General features: G+C 41.0%; 1 protein-coding gene across 1 annotated transcript in view; it reads left to right on the top strand.

The window, feature by feature from the left end:
- Positions 1–613: 613 nt before the first annotated feature.
- The window catches only part of espn (espin), a 99,857-nt gene continuing 83,584 nt past the window's right edge, over positions 614–16,886 (top strand). Inside the window, exons 1-2 of the mRNA XM_036986946.1 lie at positions 614–1,513; positions 11,249–11,442. Of these exons, the coding sequence (XP_036842841.1) occupies positions 1,220–1,513; positions 11,249–11,442 (488 nt within the window). The 5' untranslated portion in view covers positions 614–1,219. The remainder of the gene's footprint in view (positions 1,514–11,248; positions 11,443–16,886) is intronic.

The raw sequence follows: 16,886 nt of genomic DNA, 5'->3' as shown, positions 1-16,886 counted from the left end.
ATAGTGCCTGTTCTTTATTCCACTTAAGTAGGGTGTGTTCGTAAATTCAATCTGGAGTGCCAGAGTGCGCTCAGAGTGCCCCCTGGGTCTTCGTAAATTCAGAGCTTGTTAGATTGTCCAGTCATATATTCAGAGCGTTTTTCTCTCAGAGCGGTCAGAGCGCACACGGAAAAAAGTGGTGTACTCTAATGTTGAAATGATTCCATTTCCCTCGTGTATTTAATTAGGCTATAGGACATATTAAGATTGATGTTTTCTGAGATCTGAATTTGAATATCAAAGAAAATAGTTGCATTTTAGTTTAAACTCTATATAAACTATATTCGGCTACCTCAAGTATTTGAAATGTTGGTATGGTCAGCTCTCCTCCTGGAGAGCAGCTGCAAGTTTTTGCTCCAAACCTTCTCTAACACACCTGATTCTGCTCATCAAGGTGCTGATCTCATTAGTAGCAAAAGCCTGCACCACCATCAGTAGGGTTGGGGAGGGTTGGACACCACTGACGTAGGCTACTGTCCCTTTAACTACTGAGACGATTTCAAGCGACCAACATACTACTGGAGTGATCCTCCCCCCGATGGATTATTTATCAAGTGGTGAGTCCCATGTCGCGATTTGCGGCAATTGTGGATACGGGATCCAAGACAGCCGCCCGGAATTATATTCTTAATGTCCTACAACTCCGATAACGTTATCATAACAGAGAAATGATGAAGAAAGAAGTCAATATGAAGACCAAAGAATATCTCTGTAACAGGTGTTTGAGCTATGCGTGTTGAGGCAGAGGAGAACAAGCCATCAGGTGAACTTTATCGTCGTGCGCAATTATAGGTTACCAGTATGCATTAATTATGTTTATGTTTACTTTATTAACTCAATTACTAAAATGACTCGTAATTTGATAATTCTGTTGATATTATGTAAAACAACATTTGTTTTTAATAAGTAAAATGACCAAATACATGCTCATTGAAAGACATCGCCTACCTGTCCAAAGAAATAGGCTTTTTTTTCTCACTTAGATGATGTATGCAGATCTCTGTCAATTCAACGAGATATGCTTCTAAATAGTGGACGTACATTTGTTATCTTACTGTAATGATCACAGGACTGGAATTCTATTGTTATCTACGAAGAAAATTGTTCAGGAGTTAAATAGAGGTTAAACCTCATCTAGATGCTGCGTTTATAAATACGGAGGAGTTGTCTAGCAGCAGTTATGGTGGTGGAGAGGACACTGCTTGCCGCAAGGCAGGGGGATGTACAAACTCTGAAAGTGCAATTAGCGGAGAAAGTACTGAACAGCGACGTAAAGGACCTTCTCGGAGCCTCACCTGTCCACCATGCCGCCCGTGCTGGAAAACTGACTTGCCTACGGTTCCTCGTGGAAGAAGCGGGTTTACCGGGCAACAGTTTGGCGAATAATGGCGCCAGCCCCGCACACGACGCTGCTGCCACTGGTAACCTGGCCTGCTTACAGTGGCTATTAACTCAAGGTGGATGTCGTACGGTGGTGAGTGGCGTTATTTTCTTGCTACATAGCCTACAGTAGGCCTTCATTGCTTTTTAAAAAGGCTAATAGTTCCATAATACAGCCAACATCATTCATCACACAGACCTCTTGTTATCATTTTAAGACCAGTCAGAGCTCAGAGGTCTATAGGACAACTTCTAGAGCAGCAAGGTCGAGGCCTGCAGTTAATTTAATTTCCAATCCATTAGTCCTGTAGCCTAGACCTGAAAAACACAAATTAGTTCTATTGTTTCCCAAGATTAGTCATCTTGGACTAGGCCGGAGCCTACCCATCTCTCTTAGGTCAGTATTTGCTTGACTGTCAAATTGAGCATTTTGCCTCATTTCCAGCCTGGAAATTACATTCCTCACTTCTTCACACAACTTCAGCATAACACAATTAGTCACTCAGACAGTTCTTTGACCTCTATTGTAAGGCCTAAGAGGATAACCCTTGTCCCTAGTACCCCCAATGATTTATGTATAGGCCTACACTAGATGACTGATAGGGGGCGCTGTGTTGAAGCCATCTGCCTAAGAGGATAACCCTTGTCTATAGTACCCCCCAATGATTTATGTATAGACCTACACTAGATGACTGATAGGGGGCGCTGTGTTGAAGCCATCGTGCATCATCTTGGCACTCCCCCACCATTGTAAAACATATTTAGCATTTATTCATATCTACATTCGTTTTTTGCCACATGTATTCTATTACAGACAACTTAATGCATATTTTTACATTATATTATGCAAGCTAAACATACAAATAAAACATACCAAAAATATAACAATTTTCATTAAAGTATCATTTTTTTTAGAGATTACTAATAAAATAATGATATTACATGCAATTTTGTCCTTGAATCATTTAATTGAAATACTGTAGAATTCCATTCATTCCATTGGAGGAATGCTTCTACTGGGGAGTGCCAATATGACCGACAAGTGGCTTCGAAGCCTCTCAATGGTCAATACATAGCATCAGCAATCCAGGGTTTAAATACTGTACATCAGTGACTGCACCACCCACTTTTCTTTAGGCTTGTGCAGGCTTTTGTCTCAATGAACAACACATGGTCAGGATAATTGTGCTACTGTATATAACCTGTTGCCATTGAGAATACCTGAGACTTGTATTAGTTATTACTCTGTAATTATCATCAATACCCATTCTAAGGGAATGGTCACCACAGCAGGCAGTCCGTCCAGTGTACTAAGGTCTATACAACAATGTCACCTATGCTGGACTAATTTGATATGATTTTTACAACAGCTTGAGAAAAACATTCACCTAGATCACAGGTCCTCATGCTGAATGTGTAGCGACTGGACCATTTGACAAAACGTGGGGGAAAAGTCATTTTGGTAAAAGTGCATTGATTTGTGCTTCTACACCTGCATTGCTTGCTGTTTGGTGTTTTAGGCTGGGTTTCTGTACAGCACTTTGAGATATCAGCTGATGTACGAAGGGCGATATAAATACATTTGATTTGATTTGATTTCCATACACAAACTTAACTCTGTCTACCTAATGGCACAGGTTACATAAATGTTTGGCCTCACTTTCAGCATCCTGGGAAATATGAATGTAATATTATTGTGTAAAACTGATTGTTATAGGGTGAAAAAGACATTCACTTTCCACCCTCTATATTAATAATAAGAAGTCTGACATGTCCACATAAAACAGCGTTTCCACCCTCTATGTTAATAACAAGAAGTCTGACTTGTCCACATAAAACAGCGTTTCCACCCTCTATGTTAATAACAAGAAGTCTGACTTGTCCACATAAAGCAGCATTTGAGCCCAATGATACATATTCGTCATTTCACACTTGAGTCAGTAGAGACATTGGTTACAAGCTGTAATCAGCTGTAATCTTCATATCTATTAGCCATAGAGTAGTGCTGCGCACCAATATCGATAATTCGATACTAATCATACCTCACTTTCCCTGAATATTAATTTACAACACATACTATAATGTCACACACCCACACTATGGATCAAACTTCAGGATTCATTGAAATATTTGAGGACATGACATTTGACTTATGAATTACTGAATGGTATTGAGTACACCATTAGTCCAATGTCACCTAAACACATGTCTGAAAGTAAACTATATAATGTACCTAATCAGAGGAGGTTGGTGGCACCATAATTGGGGAGGATGGGCTCGTGGTAATTGCTGGAGCGTTAAATAGTGGAATGGTATCAAATACATCAAACACGTGGTTTCCATTTATTTGATGCCATTCCATCTGCTCCGTTCCAGCTATTATTATGAGCCGTCCTCCCGTAAGCAGCCTCCACTGCTTCTTGTTTTGAAACTCAAGTAATAGTTTGTTTTGGCTCTGTCTAGAAGCATCTGGTAGCTGTGTTATTTCATTTGTGTACTTGAAGAGTGTTAAATCTGTACAAGGGATGAAACCCTATATAGAGCACATTCAAATGGGATTAGAAGTTTGGAAAGCGGTATGCCCTGATGACATTGTCCGCGCAATTAATTAGGTTAATGACTTATCTTTCGATAACTCTATTCGCCATGTGCCAATCACTTAGTCTGGGCTAGGACTGAAAGACACTGGCATTCACACTGCTTTGTTCACTGACCAATTCAGCAAGAATGAGGTCGTAACAATGGGGAATCGATCGGTAGATAAAGGTGCTCTAAATTTACCCCTTTTGCATACCCCACCATACCAGGAGACATCCATTTCTTTATCATTGGAAAAGATAAATGGTTGAGTTTGATATAATTTAAAAGCTTACAAACAGTGTTGTCAAACTATTTTATTACTTGGATTTTTTTTAAATAAAAATGGTCCTTTTGAAACCTTTAACGTGCAAACTAAATTGTTTATTCATAAGCATATGTTGTAGCTTAGACTCTATTAAACATCATCTGAGGTTTTTGTGTTGTGCATTCCATGGCTTGAGACACCACATTCTCTTGACTATAGGGTGGGTGTCATTTCAATCATAGAAATTGAATTCATAGAATGGACCTATCCCTTCAGAACCCTGCATTGTGTTGGTACACGATTGAAATGTAAATTAAATTTAAATTGAAACTTCTAAATACTACCACAAAAATGACCGCTGATACACTCACGTCTAATGTCAACTTAAATCATCATGTCTATTCTAATAAACACAGCAAAAAAAGAAACGTCCCTTTTTCAGGACCCTGTCTTTCAAAGATAATTCGTAAAAATCCAAATAACTTCACAGATCTTCATTGTAAAGAGTTTAAACACTGTTTCCCATGCTTGTTCAATGAACCATAAACAATTCATGAACATGCACCTATGAAACGGTCGTTAAGACACTAACAATTAAGGTCACAATTATGAAAACTTAGGACACTAAAGAGGCCTTTCTACTGACTGAAAAACACCAAAAGAAAGATGCCCAGGGTCCCTGCTCATCTGCGTGAATGTGTCTTAGGCATGCTGCAAGGAGGCATGAGGACTGCAGATGTGGCCAGGGCAATAAATTGCAATGTCCGTACTGTGAGACGCCTAAGACAGCACTACAGGGAGACAGGATGGACAGCTGATCGTCCTCGCAGTGGCAGACCATGTGTAACAACACCAGCACAGGATCGGTACATCTGAACAGCACACCTGCGGGACAGGTACAGTATGGCAACAACAACTGCCCGAGGTACACCAGCAACGCATAATCCCTCCATCAGTGCTCAGACTGTCTGCAATAGGCTGAGAGAGGCTGGACTGGTAGGCCTGTTGTAAGGCAGGTCCTCACCAGACATCACCGATAACAAAGTCACCTATGGGCACAAACCCACCGTCGCTGGACCAGACAGGACTGGCAAAAGTGCTCTTCACTGATGAGTCATGCTGTTGTCTCACCAGGGGTGATGGTTGGATTCGCATTTATTGTCAAAGGAATGAGCGTTACACTGAGGCCTGTACTCTGGAGCGGTGTTTGACAGCATCATCGTACTGAGCTTGTTGTCATTGCAGGCAATCTCAATGCTTTGCGTTACAGGGAAGACATCCTCCTCCCTCATGTGGTACCCTTCCTGCAGGCTCATCCTGACATGACCCTCCAGCATGACAATGCCACCAGCCATACTGCTCGTTCTGTGTGTGATTTCCTGCAAGACAAGAATGTCAGTGTTCTGCCATGGCCAGCGCAGAGCCCGGATCTCAATCCCATTGAGCACATCTGGCACCTGTTGGATCGGAGGGTGAGTGTTAGGGCCATACCCCCCAGAAATATCCGGGAACTTGCAGGTGCCTTGGTGGAAGAGTGGGGTAACATCTCACAGCAAGAACGGGCAAATCTGGTGCAGTCCATGAGGAGGAGATGCACTGCAGTACTTAATGCAGCTGGTGGCCACACCAGATATTGATTGTTACTTTTGATTTTGACCCCCCGCCCTTCGTTCAGGGACACATTATTCAATTTCTGTTAGTCACATGTCTGTGGAACTTGTGCAGTTTATGTTTCAGTTGTGGAATCTTATGTTCATACAAATATTTACACATGTTAAGTTTGCTGAAAATCAACACAGTTGACAGTGAGAGGACATTTCTTTTTTTGCTGAGTTGATCTATCTTTCTATGATTTCAATAGGTTTCCTATGGAGGATTGACAGTATACTTTAAAACAATGGATATCCCCATTCTGGTCAACATTCTCTAATGTGTGGACCTCCAACCATTTCAATTGTATTCCCATTTTAGTACATTTATCAGCCAAAATGTGACACCCACCTTTTATTCAAGAGCTGAAAGTCACTTTCTAAGTACTTCTGAAATGGGCAAATATGTATGGAAGGTTTCGCTCAAATCAAAAGGAGTCCTGTCAAAAAGTGATTGAATTCAAATGGATTTATCCAGTAGTGAATTTATATCCCTCTTTCCTCTGGCTGTTACCCATACATGTCCCAGGCTTTAGAGAGAATGTACATGGAAAGGAGGGATGACAGACTTGTTATAGAGCAATTCCATGGTAGTGCGGAGATGCCGATTTGTCACTTTACATGTATGCCAAACAAAAACCATTGATTTCAAAGTTTAACACACCACACAATTCAATGCACAAATACTAATTTTAACAATTTTCACTGAACATTTTACAGAAACACTCACTGGAAGAACTGTGCAGATGCAAAACACCCTTGGGGGGATGGAGTGAGAGTCAGGAGTTGGAAGAGACAGGGGCTGAGAGAGACAGGGGCTGAGAGAGAGGGAGAGAGAGGGGATGAGAGAGGCTGGGAGAGAAAAAGAGAGGGAAAGAGAGAGACTGGGAGCACGAGAGAAAGAGGCTGGGAGAGAGTGAGAGGGAAAGCGAGAGTGGCTGGGAGAGCACGAGAGAAAGAGGCTGGGAGAGCACGAGACACGAGAGAAAGAGTCTGGGAGAGCACGAGAGAAAGAGGCCAGGAGAGCACGAGAGAAAGAGGCTGAGAGAGCAAGTGAAAAAGAGCCTGGGAGAGCATGAGAGAAAGAGGCTGAGAGCGCACGAGAGAAAGAGGCTGGGAGAGCACGAGAGAAAGAGGCTGGGAGAGCACGAGGGAAAGAGGCTGAGAGTGCACGAGAGAAAGAGGCTGGGAGAGCACGAGAGAAAGAGGCTGAGAGAGAACAAGAGAAAGAGGCTGGGAGAGCACAAGAGAAAGAGGCTGAGAGAGCACGAGAGAAAGAGGCTGAGAGAGCACGAGAGAAAGAGGCTGGGAGAGCACGAGAGGCTGGGAGTGGGGGAGCGAGAGGCTGGGAGTAGGGGAGAAGGAGGGAAAGAGAGATGCTGAGTGAGAGGGAAAGAGAGAGGGGCTGGGAGAGAGGCAAGAGAGAGAGGCTGGGAGAGGCTGAGGGAGGGGGAGAGAGAGAGAGGTGGGGGGGGGCTTCATAGTGTGCATGCAATGATTTAAAACATGTGACACCTTTTTATTACAACACATACTGGGCACTGGCATTTGCTCCGAATTAAGATTCAATAATGTCTGCAGAAAGAATGGGGTGTCAGCTATGACATGACACATTGACTTTGAAAAAATCTGTTTTGGTTATTGAACTATACTAAGTGAAGTGGATTTATAGCCAGTAACGGAATTTCATTATACGTCCCTGATCTGTACTACACAGAAATTCATATCCATAATTATGCATACCATTCTCTTCATGGTGATGTATCCTAAATAGGTACACAAAGGTATAAATAGGCAATATCCTCCTTTGCATATTTGGGTATTATTCTTCACACTGGCTATTATTTTAATGAGCTCTGCCTCCAAACAAGTTGGTTGGTCCAGACCAGACCAAATCTGAACCAATCATAGATGTCGATGTTTCACAAGTTTGGACATGAAAGTACAGCTCAGTAGAGTAGAGTTTAGTATAGTACATTAGTGTACTGTACTATACTGAACTCTACTTTCCTTTGCTGTACTGTACTCTGTACTGTACTGTACTCTACTTTTCTTTACTGTACTCTACTCTACTGTGCTGTGCTCCCAAAACTTGTGAACCCACCTGTGGTTTGTGACTGCTATAATTCCCCATTGTAGCAAATTCCATTACAGATTTTTTTCTGGAAATTGGATTGAACTAATATCAACACTTCTATTTAGTTTGAGAAATGTTACTGCCTTCTGTAAGTTTAAGAAACATTGTCTTGTGATTTAATTCCGTTAGCAAAAACACACATAACTTTTAAGATATTTTCACATTTCTCCCTCTCATGAGGGAGGATAAGGAAAGTTCACAGAAGTAACAAGTAAAGGTAGACCAATCAATTAGTTATTAGTGTTTTTACTGATATCAATTTTAAAGGAATATCGATTTTTAATCACTTAATCATTAATAAACAAAATTGATATCAGTAAAAACACTAATAACTAATTGATTGGTCTTAGATATTTTCTAAGATTCCTTTTCCATCTGTTTGACCAGAAAACCTTCGCTTATTCCTAATTTGTAGGATGTTAAATGGTAAAAAAAAAAAAAAAAAATGTTATATGCCTTAATAAAAAATCTAAATACTCTTAGCTTTCATTTGACACCCAATTTGACACGCTCCTATTAAACTTCACTTGTTGGTGCTCATGGGTCCTTTAACATTGAAATGACCTTTATGCCATCAGTCTTACTAATGCTATGCAAATCACCTCTTGAATAAGCTCAGCTAAACCCTCATGACTAGAGGTCGACCGATTATGATTTCTTCAACGGCGATACCGATACCGATTATTGGAGGACCAAAAAAAAGCAGATGCCGATTAATCTGCCGATTTTTATTTATTCATTTGTAATAATGACAATTACAACAATACTGAATGAACACTTATTTTAACTTAATATAATACATCAATAAAAATCAATTTAGCCTCAAATAAATAATGAAACATGTTCAATTTGGTTTAAATAATGCAAAAACAAAGTGTTGGAGAAGAAAGTAAAAGTGCAATATGTGCCATGTAAAGAAGCTAATGTTCTAAAACAAAGCGTTTATTATTTCAGTGAAATACGGAACCGTTCAGTATTTTATCTAACGGGTGGCATCCCTAAGTCTAAATATTCTTGTTACATTGTACAACCTTCAATGTTATGTCATAATTACGTAAAATTCTGGCAAATTAGTTCACAATGAGCCAGGCTGCCCAAACTGTTGCTTATACCCTGACTCTGCGTGCCATGAACGCAAGAGAAGTGACACAATTTCACCTGGTTAATATTGCTTGCTAACCTGGATTTCTTTAAGCTAAATATAGGTTTAAAAATATATACTTCTGTGTATTGATTTTAAGAAAGGCATTGGTGTTTATGGTTAGGTACAGTCGTGCAACGATTGTGCTTTTTTCGCAAATGCGCTTTTGTTAAATCATCCCCCGCGTTGCATCGATTATATGCAACGCAGGACACGCTAGATAAACTAGTAATATCATCAACCATGTGTAGTTAACTAGTGCTTATGATTGATTGATTGATTGATTGTTTTTTATAAGATAAGTTTAATGCTAGCTAGCAGCTTAACTTGGCATCTTACTGCATTCGCGTAACAGGCAGGCTCCTCGTGGAGTGCAATGAGAGGCAGGTGGTTAGAGCGTTGGACTAGTTAACCATAAGGTTGCAAGATTGAATCCCAGATCTGACAAGGTGAAAATCTGTCGTTCTGCCCCTGAACAAGGCAGTTAACCCACCGTTCCTAGGCCATCATTGAAAATAAGAATGTGTTCTTAACTGACTTGCCTAGTTAAATAAAGGTGTACTTTTTTTATTTTTTAAAATCGGCGTCCAAAAATACCGATTTCCGATTGTTATGAAAACTTGAAATCTGCCCTAATTAATCGGCCATTACGATTAATCGGTTGACCTCTACTCATGACAGACCGTACAACAACATATTAGGGGGTTAAATTAGTGGTTACTCCCCCCAAACCAATGGAATGTCTACTACTGATACTACTTTGTCCTTTCAATATTTTTCTGTTCAATAAATTAGTGCTAGTCAAAGAAGTAGACTAATAAGTGTTCCCTTCATTACCGCCACATACACTGAGTGTACAAACATAAGGAACACCTGCTCTTTCCATGACATACACTGACCAGGTGAAAGCTATGATCCCTTATTGATGTCACTTCTTAAATGAGCTCCCGAGTGGGGCAGCGGTCTAAGGCACTGCATATCAGTGCTAAAGGCATGGTTTGATTCCAAGCTGTATCACAACCGGCCGTGATTGGGAGTCCCATAGGGCGGCGCACAATTGGCCCAGCGTCGTCCGGGCTAGGGTTTTGGCCGTGGTAGGCCGTCATCGTAAATAAGAATTTGTTCTTAACTGACTTGCCTAGTTAAGGTAAAATATTTTTTTCCATTAAATCCACTTCAATCAGTGTAGATGCAGGGGAGGAGACAGGTCAAAGAAGGATTATTTTTTTCTGTTCTGAAGGAAAAAGGGGGTGCAACTCAAAATTAGGAACGTGTTCCTAATGTTTTGTACACTCAGTGTATGTTCACCATTCACTGCTAGGCTTGAGTGGCTGTCTGACCATACAACCACCACAAAGAGTGTCAGTGATTGGCTGACATTTGTATATGGTCTCTCTTCCCGTTAGTAATGTAATCTAGATGAGGTTTGACACAGTGGGTACTCCTTGTTGGTTTCCACACGATGTCAATGGGTCACTGACATCGCTTCAGAGCATCCTTGACACACACCGCTTGTTTTGTGAAAGTGGTTTCTGGTGCAAACACTTGATACCTGAATCAGATAATAGCTTAACGTCTATTAAAGTATTCATCAGGGTTACCCTACACTGAGTGTACAAAACAATAGGGACACCTTCCTAATATTGTGTTGCACCCCCTTTTGCCCTCAGAACAGCCTCAATTCGTCAGGGCATGGACTCTACAAGGTGTCGAAAGCGTTCCACAGGTATACTGGCCCACGTTGACTCCAATGCTTCCCACAGTTGTGTCAAGTTGGATGGATGTCTTTTTTGTGTCGGACCATTCTTGATACACACGGAAAATTGTTGAGTGTGAAAAACCCAGCAACCATACCGTGCAAAGGCACTTAAATCACCCTCTGAATGGCACACATACAGTACATAATCCACGTCTCAGTTGTCTCAAGGCTTAAAAATCCTTCATCCTTCTTTAACCAGTCTCCCCTTCATCTACACTGATTTGAAGTGGAGTTAAAAAGTGACAATAAGGGATCATAGTTTTAACCTGGATTCACCTGTGTCTTTCCTCTTTCGTAGGACCGGGATAGTTCTGGAGCCACCGTTCTCCACCTCGCCTCCCGGTTCAGCCATCACGAGATCACAGATTGGCTGCTGAAGAGCGGGGAAGCAGACACTGGGGCGTCCACAGACACTGGGGCCCTGCCTGTCCACTATGCTGCTGCCAAGGGAGACCTGCCCTCCCTCCGTCTCCTGTTGGGACACAGCCCAAAGTAAGAGCGCCAATGCTAACGCTAAGCTAACCCACTTACTAGCCATTATCCGTGTACTATCCACACTAGGGCTGTGACAAGTTGACAGTTTTGCTTAATGTTTAAACTGCCAATTTTTTAAAATCGTTTTTTTAAATCGTTTTGCCGTTAAAACGATAAGAACAAATCATACAATTCCAGACAGTAGAATTCCAGACAGTAGAATTACAGTAGACAAACAAACATGCAGTTGTGGAGGATGCTTTCAAAGGGCCACATTCCATTATGTCTTAAAAGCGTAATCAATACAGGCTACGGGTAGCCATTTGTAATTTCATGAGGCAAAATTGAAGAGTAGGCTACACGCAAGACTGGCCTGATGACATCGGTGCCATGAATAGCCTAGGGATTTCTACATGCAACAGACCAAAGACTGAACACACGCTTGCATCATTAGCAAAGACACAGAGCAGGCAGGCCAGCATGAGGGAGTGAGCGGCATGTTTTGGTCATTTGCATCTCGCAATGTCTTGTCTTGCATGCCTTGCAAATTCACCAAGTAGCCTAAAGTTCACATCTTCCTCTGGTTTTATTTGAATTACACAACTTCCCCAGGCCTTTATAGCCTGTCGGCTGTAACACGGAAAATAATTTGTTTTGTGATAACTGAACTGTGATTTTAATTAAGGTGGGGGGGGAACAAAACACATTGTTTTTCGGGTTTGGTATTTTTCTTACCGTAAAGGATCCCAACTTCATTGAAATGTTTTAACGTTGAAACGTTCACACCACTAATCCACACACAGGGTTTATGTAGCTAACCCTGACAGGATTTTGGGATGTTTGAGTGTTATTTATTTTATTGTTTTTACCGTGATTTGATCGTTACTAACATTTAAAGTGAACCCAAATAGGAGTCCCAACCTCAATGACCCTAACCACTGTGCCGAGCATTACTTCACAACCCAATATTTGTCCTTGTGTTAACACTTTCTCTGCTCCTAACTCTCACCTCTACTATGAACTTTTCCCTAAGGCTCAACTTAACACTAACAACTAACACTACCTAGACAATAAGGGCCCGTTCAGATTCACTAGACTTGTTACCAGCGGCAGTCTCGTAATAAATAAAAAAAATGTGTTGACATTAGCTACAGCCAACGCTACTAAAGACACTGATAACTGCAAGCTACGTAGTACACAATATTTTCAAGTCATTTTGGGCCATGCTATACGATGGCCGTAGTTTTCAGCACGTATACAGGTGCACACAGCGTCAAACGTGCCGAGCACTTGCGTTCCATAGAAATCCTGGTTGAGAATGAAATGACTGAACAAATGAACAACGAAACAGCACAGCAAGTAAGTGAAAGAAATAGGTTTTGATTATGTTTTACTGGTAATGGGGACATACGTAAATGCCAACAAAATTACTTTTTGGTCAGTGTGGTGTGTGTGTGTATCTGTGTAACCTTTATTTAACTAGGCAAGTCAGTTAAGAACAAATTCTTATTTACAATTTCGGCCCGGTCGACGCTGGGCCAATTGTGCACCTCACTATGGGACTCCCAATCACGGCCGGATGTGATACAGCCTGGATTCGAACCAGGTACTGTGGTGAAGCCTCTAGCACTGAGATGCAGTGCCTTACACCGCTACGTCCATGTGTGTGTGTTAACTATTTAACTGTACTAGAATGCTTAAAAGGCAGCTAAAATTGTAAATATCGATATCAGAGGTTTTTTTGCAAGGAAAATATTGGATATCGGAATCGGCCAAAAATGTAATATCGGTGCATCACTAGTTACCACCAAGTCTAGTTACAGTATATAAAAAACATTTCTACAGCTCTCAAATACAGAAGTGCATAAACATTATCATACAGTATCATATGCATTATACAGAGCTCGGTAGCAAGCTAAACAAATAATGTAGGCTATTCATCACATAATTGATTAATGTTGCTAGCTAGCTAAACCAGCCATATCAATTATATTACAATTTAAGATAATTACCTCCAAAACACACCAGGCTTCGTTTTATCCTATAGTGCAAATCATTCATGTTAGAATCAGTAAATGGGATATAGCTAAGCAACTTGCGCCTGAAAACATCAGCTATTAGCTAATTCAAAGTCTAAGGAGCTGTCTCACTCATTGAGCTATAATGTTGGCACTCGGATGCCAGGGATTTTTTTGGATCAAAAAGGGGCTGGTGGGCGTGGCAATGGGCGCTATCGGTGGGGCAGAATTTTGAATTTCAGAGCCAATTTTCCTGCAATTCTAAGAATTGTTCATTGGAGCTGAGATAACTGCAAAAATGTAAGGTACTTTTCTGCAATTCTACACATTTTGCCATGGAGTTGAGAGAACATCTAGCAGTTTTTTAAATAATTTCCTGCACTTCTATGCATTTTGCAATGCCCAATGCTGTTTTTTTGCTCAAACAAAAATCAATACTGTTAAATTAATTGTTTTTGGAATTTGCAATGTTTACATTTTATTTAGGTGATTGTTAGTTCTCAAAGACTATATAATGAAAAATATATAGGTCCATTATCCATTTTCTAGACATTTAGGTTTACACTGAAAAAAAATTTCCATCCCAAAAAGTAATAATAATAAATAAATAAAAAAAAGAGTATATAATATTGAAATGTTAAATTGTTTTTACAGTTTAGATAGACTTAGGTGTCCCGAAAAAGTGCTTACCCAAGGGTTTCTATGGCAGAAAACTCCCTGGATGCACTTTTGCCAGCTGTTTTGTTAAGGCCACACAAACAGGATATTACTGCATTTGAAGGTAAAAGCCAAATAAAACCCCAAAAATATAAGTAAAATGTCTAGAAATTTCAGCCGTTAAAAAAAACATTGCTCCGGTATTAAGATTTTTACTGTAAGAGCATTTGGCTACACGAGACAATTCTGTTTACATTCGACGGCTCGGAGGGAGGTTACTCTCAAAAAAGACTTGCCAGCAACCTCCGGAGTTGGCGCAGATGTGACAATTTTGCAAGAATACTGTAAAAGGTCGAGCCGGGTGTATTTTTTCAAACTTGTGAGAATCTCTTGCCGTGAGAATATACTTTAAGTGCACACTAAGACATGGCAGCCATCTTTTTCTCTTAATTGGTAGCCTACTGTGGGCCTTTGATATTTCCTAAGTCAACAGGACTGGCACAGATAACTACGTTTTCACAGTTTTTGAGCATGTTGAGCATTTTTGTGGCATTACATGCAGATAATCATCTGCCTTAACTCATAGTTTTCCGTAATAATAACATGGTTAACGCTTAAGATGAATTAAGGCAAATAAGCCAATAACCCTAACCCACTTATAAGCATTTTTAATGACTTATTAATGAAAGCTACTGTAAAGTGGTATTTTAAAAAATGACAGAGACTCAGGCTCTGATGCATGTTTTGATTCAGTGATTTGTCTTTTGTCAACACTGCGGGCTAACAAGGGATTTTCAAGAGATCACAGATGTTGCCAGGGAATCTGACACTTGCTTTTTCGGCAACTGTTGAGTAAACTAGTCACCTTCAGTTCAAATCACATGATGGAATACTTCCTAAAGGAATGCACTCAACCATGGCCAAATATGACATTTGCTGCCTTTTTTTGCAGAATTGTCCTCAGGGGCAAATGATTGATTGTCCTGGATTAATAATAATGGTGTCACATATAGGACGTCCCCTGCTCATCGCTTGATTTGTCATGATAATCGTGCATTGGTTTTGTCTTGTAGAATCTAATTTGTGTGTGTGTGGACATGTGTGTGGTGTTTGTTGTGAGAGAGGTGTGCGTGTGTGTGTAATGTTATTGAATGTCGGTGCTAATCACCGTTGCACTACAGGAGCCGTGCCGCAGAGAGAACATGGAGCCATATGGCCTTACGATTGTCATGGACACATGCCAAGGCATTAGCAACACTGAGTGCCCATGCAGGGTGGATATTCAATCAAAGAACTGCTGTCTATCAACATCAGTTCAATTGTGGTTAGGGTTGAGGAGAGGGTGGGAGATGGGGTTGAGGCAATAGGGTGGGAGATGGCATAAACAACATTTTGTCAAAGTGGAAACAGGTTTTTAGAAATTGTTGCAAATGTATTTAAAAGTATTCAGACCTTTTGCTATGAGACTCGAAATTGAGCTCCGGTGCATCCTATTTCCATTGATAATCCTTCAGACGTTTCTAAAACTTGATTGGAGTCCACCTGTGGTCAATTCAATTTATTGGGCATGATTTGTAAAGGCACACACCTGTCTATATAAGGTCCCACAGTTGACAGTGCATGTCAGAGCATAATCCAAGCCATAGAAGGAATTGTCTGTAGAGCTCCGAAACAGGATTGTGTTGAGGCACAGATCTGGGGAAGAGTACCAAAACATTTCTGCAGCATTGAAGGTCCCCAAGAACACAGTGGCCTCCATTATTCTTAAATGGAAGAGGTTTGGAACCACCAAGACTCTTCATAGAGCTGGCCACCCGTCAAAAACAGAGAAATTGGGGGAGAAGGGCCTTAGTCAGGGATGTGAACCCGATCGAACATCTCTGGAGAGACCTGAAAATAGCTGTGCAGCAACGCTCCGCATCCAACCTGACAGAGCTTGAGAGGATCTGCAGAGAAGAATGAGAGAAACTCCCCAAATACAGGTGTGCCAAGCTTATAACGTCATACCCAAGAAGACTCAAAGCTGTAATTGCTGCCAAAGGTGCTTCAACAAAGTACTGAGTTAAGGGTCTGAATACTTATGTAAACGTGATATTGCAGTTTTCATAGTTAATACATGTGCAGAAATTTCGAAAAAACTATTTTTGCTTTGTCATTATGGGGTATTGTGTGTAGATTGATGAGGGGGAAAAACGATTTAATGCATTTTAGAATAAGGCTGTAACGTAACAAAATGCAGACGAGATCAAGGGGCCTGAATACCTTCCCGAATGCACTGTAAATGAAGAGCATGTTTGCAGAACATAGAGAGACAACAGTGTAATGTTTGAGCCTATAGCCTAACCAATAGATAAGCAATGGGAACCTCCTGTTGGTTGTAAAGGAATAAAATATGATAGGGACCAGATAGCCAGCTGCCACCTAAGGCCTCATCAAGGCTGTCCAATGGGACTGTTCTGTTCACTTCAACATGCGGCACAGATCACTCACCTCTGCCATAAACCTATAGAAATAAGCTGAAGAGGTGGAGTCTGAGGGCTATAGGCTAGTGTTCTGGCCTTGGTGTTGGAGTTTGGGGCCTACCTACCAGGGACTCCAGTGTTGTCTAGGTGCAACCCAGACAGGTGCGTAGCTCTTGAATCTTTAATTGGCCCCAGAGACGTGGCTGTGCCTGATAGCATTGCTCCATTCACTCCTGCCTCTTCCCTTCCCCCACCCCTCATGCTATTTACCGCTGCAGCCATGGCGACACACAGTAGCGAACCGGCGATAAGCTAATGAGGGAAA

Source organism: Oncorhynchus mykiss, chromosome 9 (genome assembly GCF_013265735.2).
Source record: "Oncorhynchus mykiss isolate Arlee chromosome 9, USDA_OmykA_1.1, whole genome shotgun sequence".
NCBI classification, from domain to species: Eukaryota; Metazoa; Chordata; class Actinopteri; order Salmoniformes; family Salmonidae; genus Oncorhynchus; species Oncorhynchus mykiss.
Note: the sequence above shows the minus strand (reverse complement) of the source record. Positions and strands in the feature narration are given on the sequence as shown.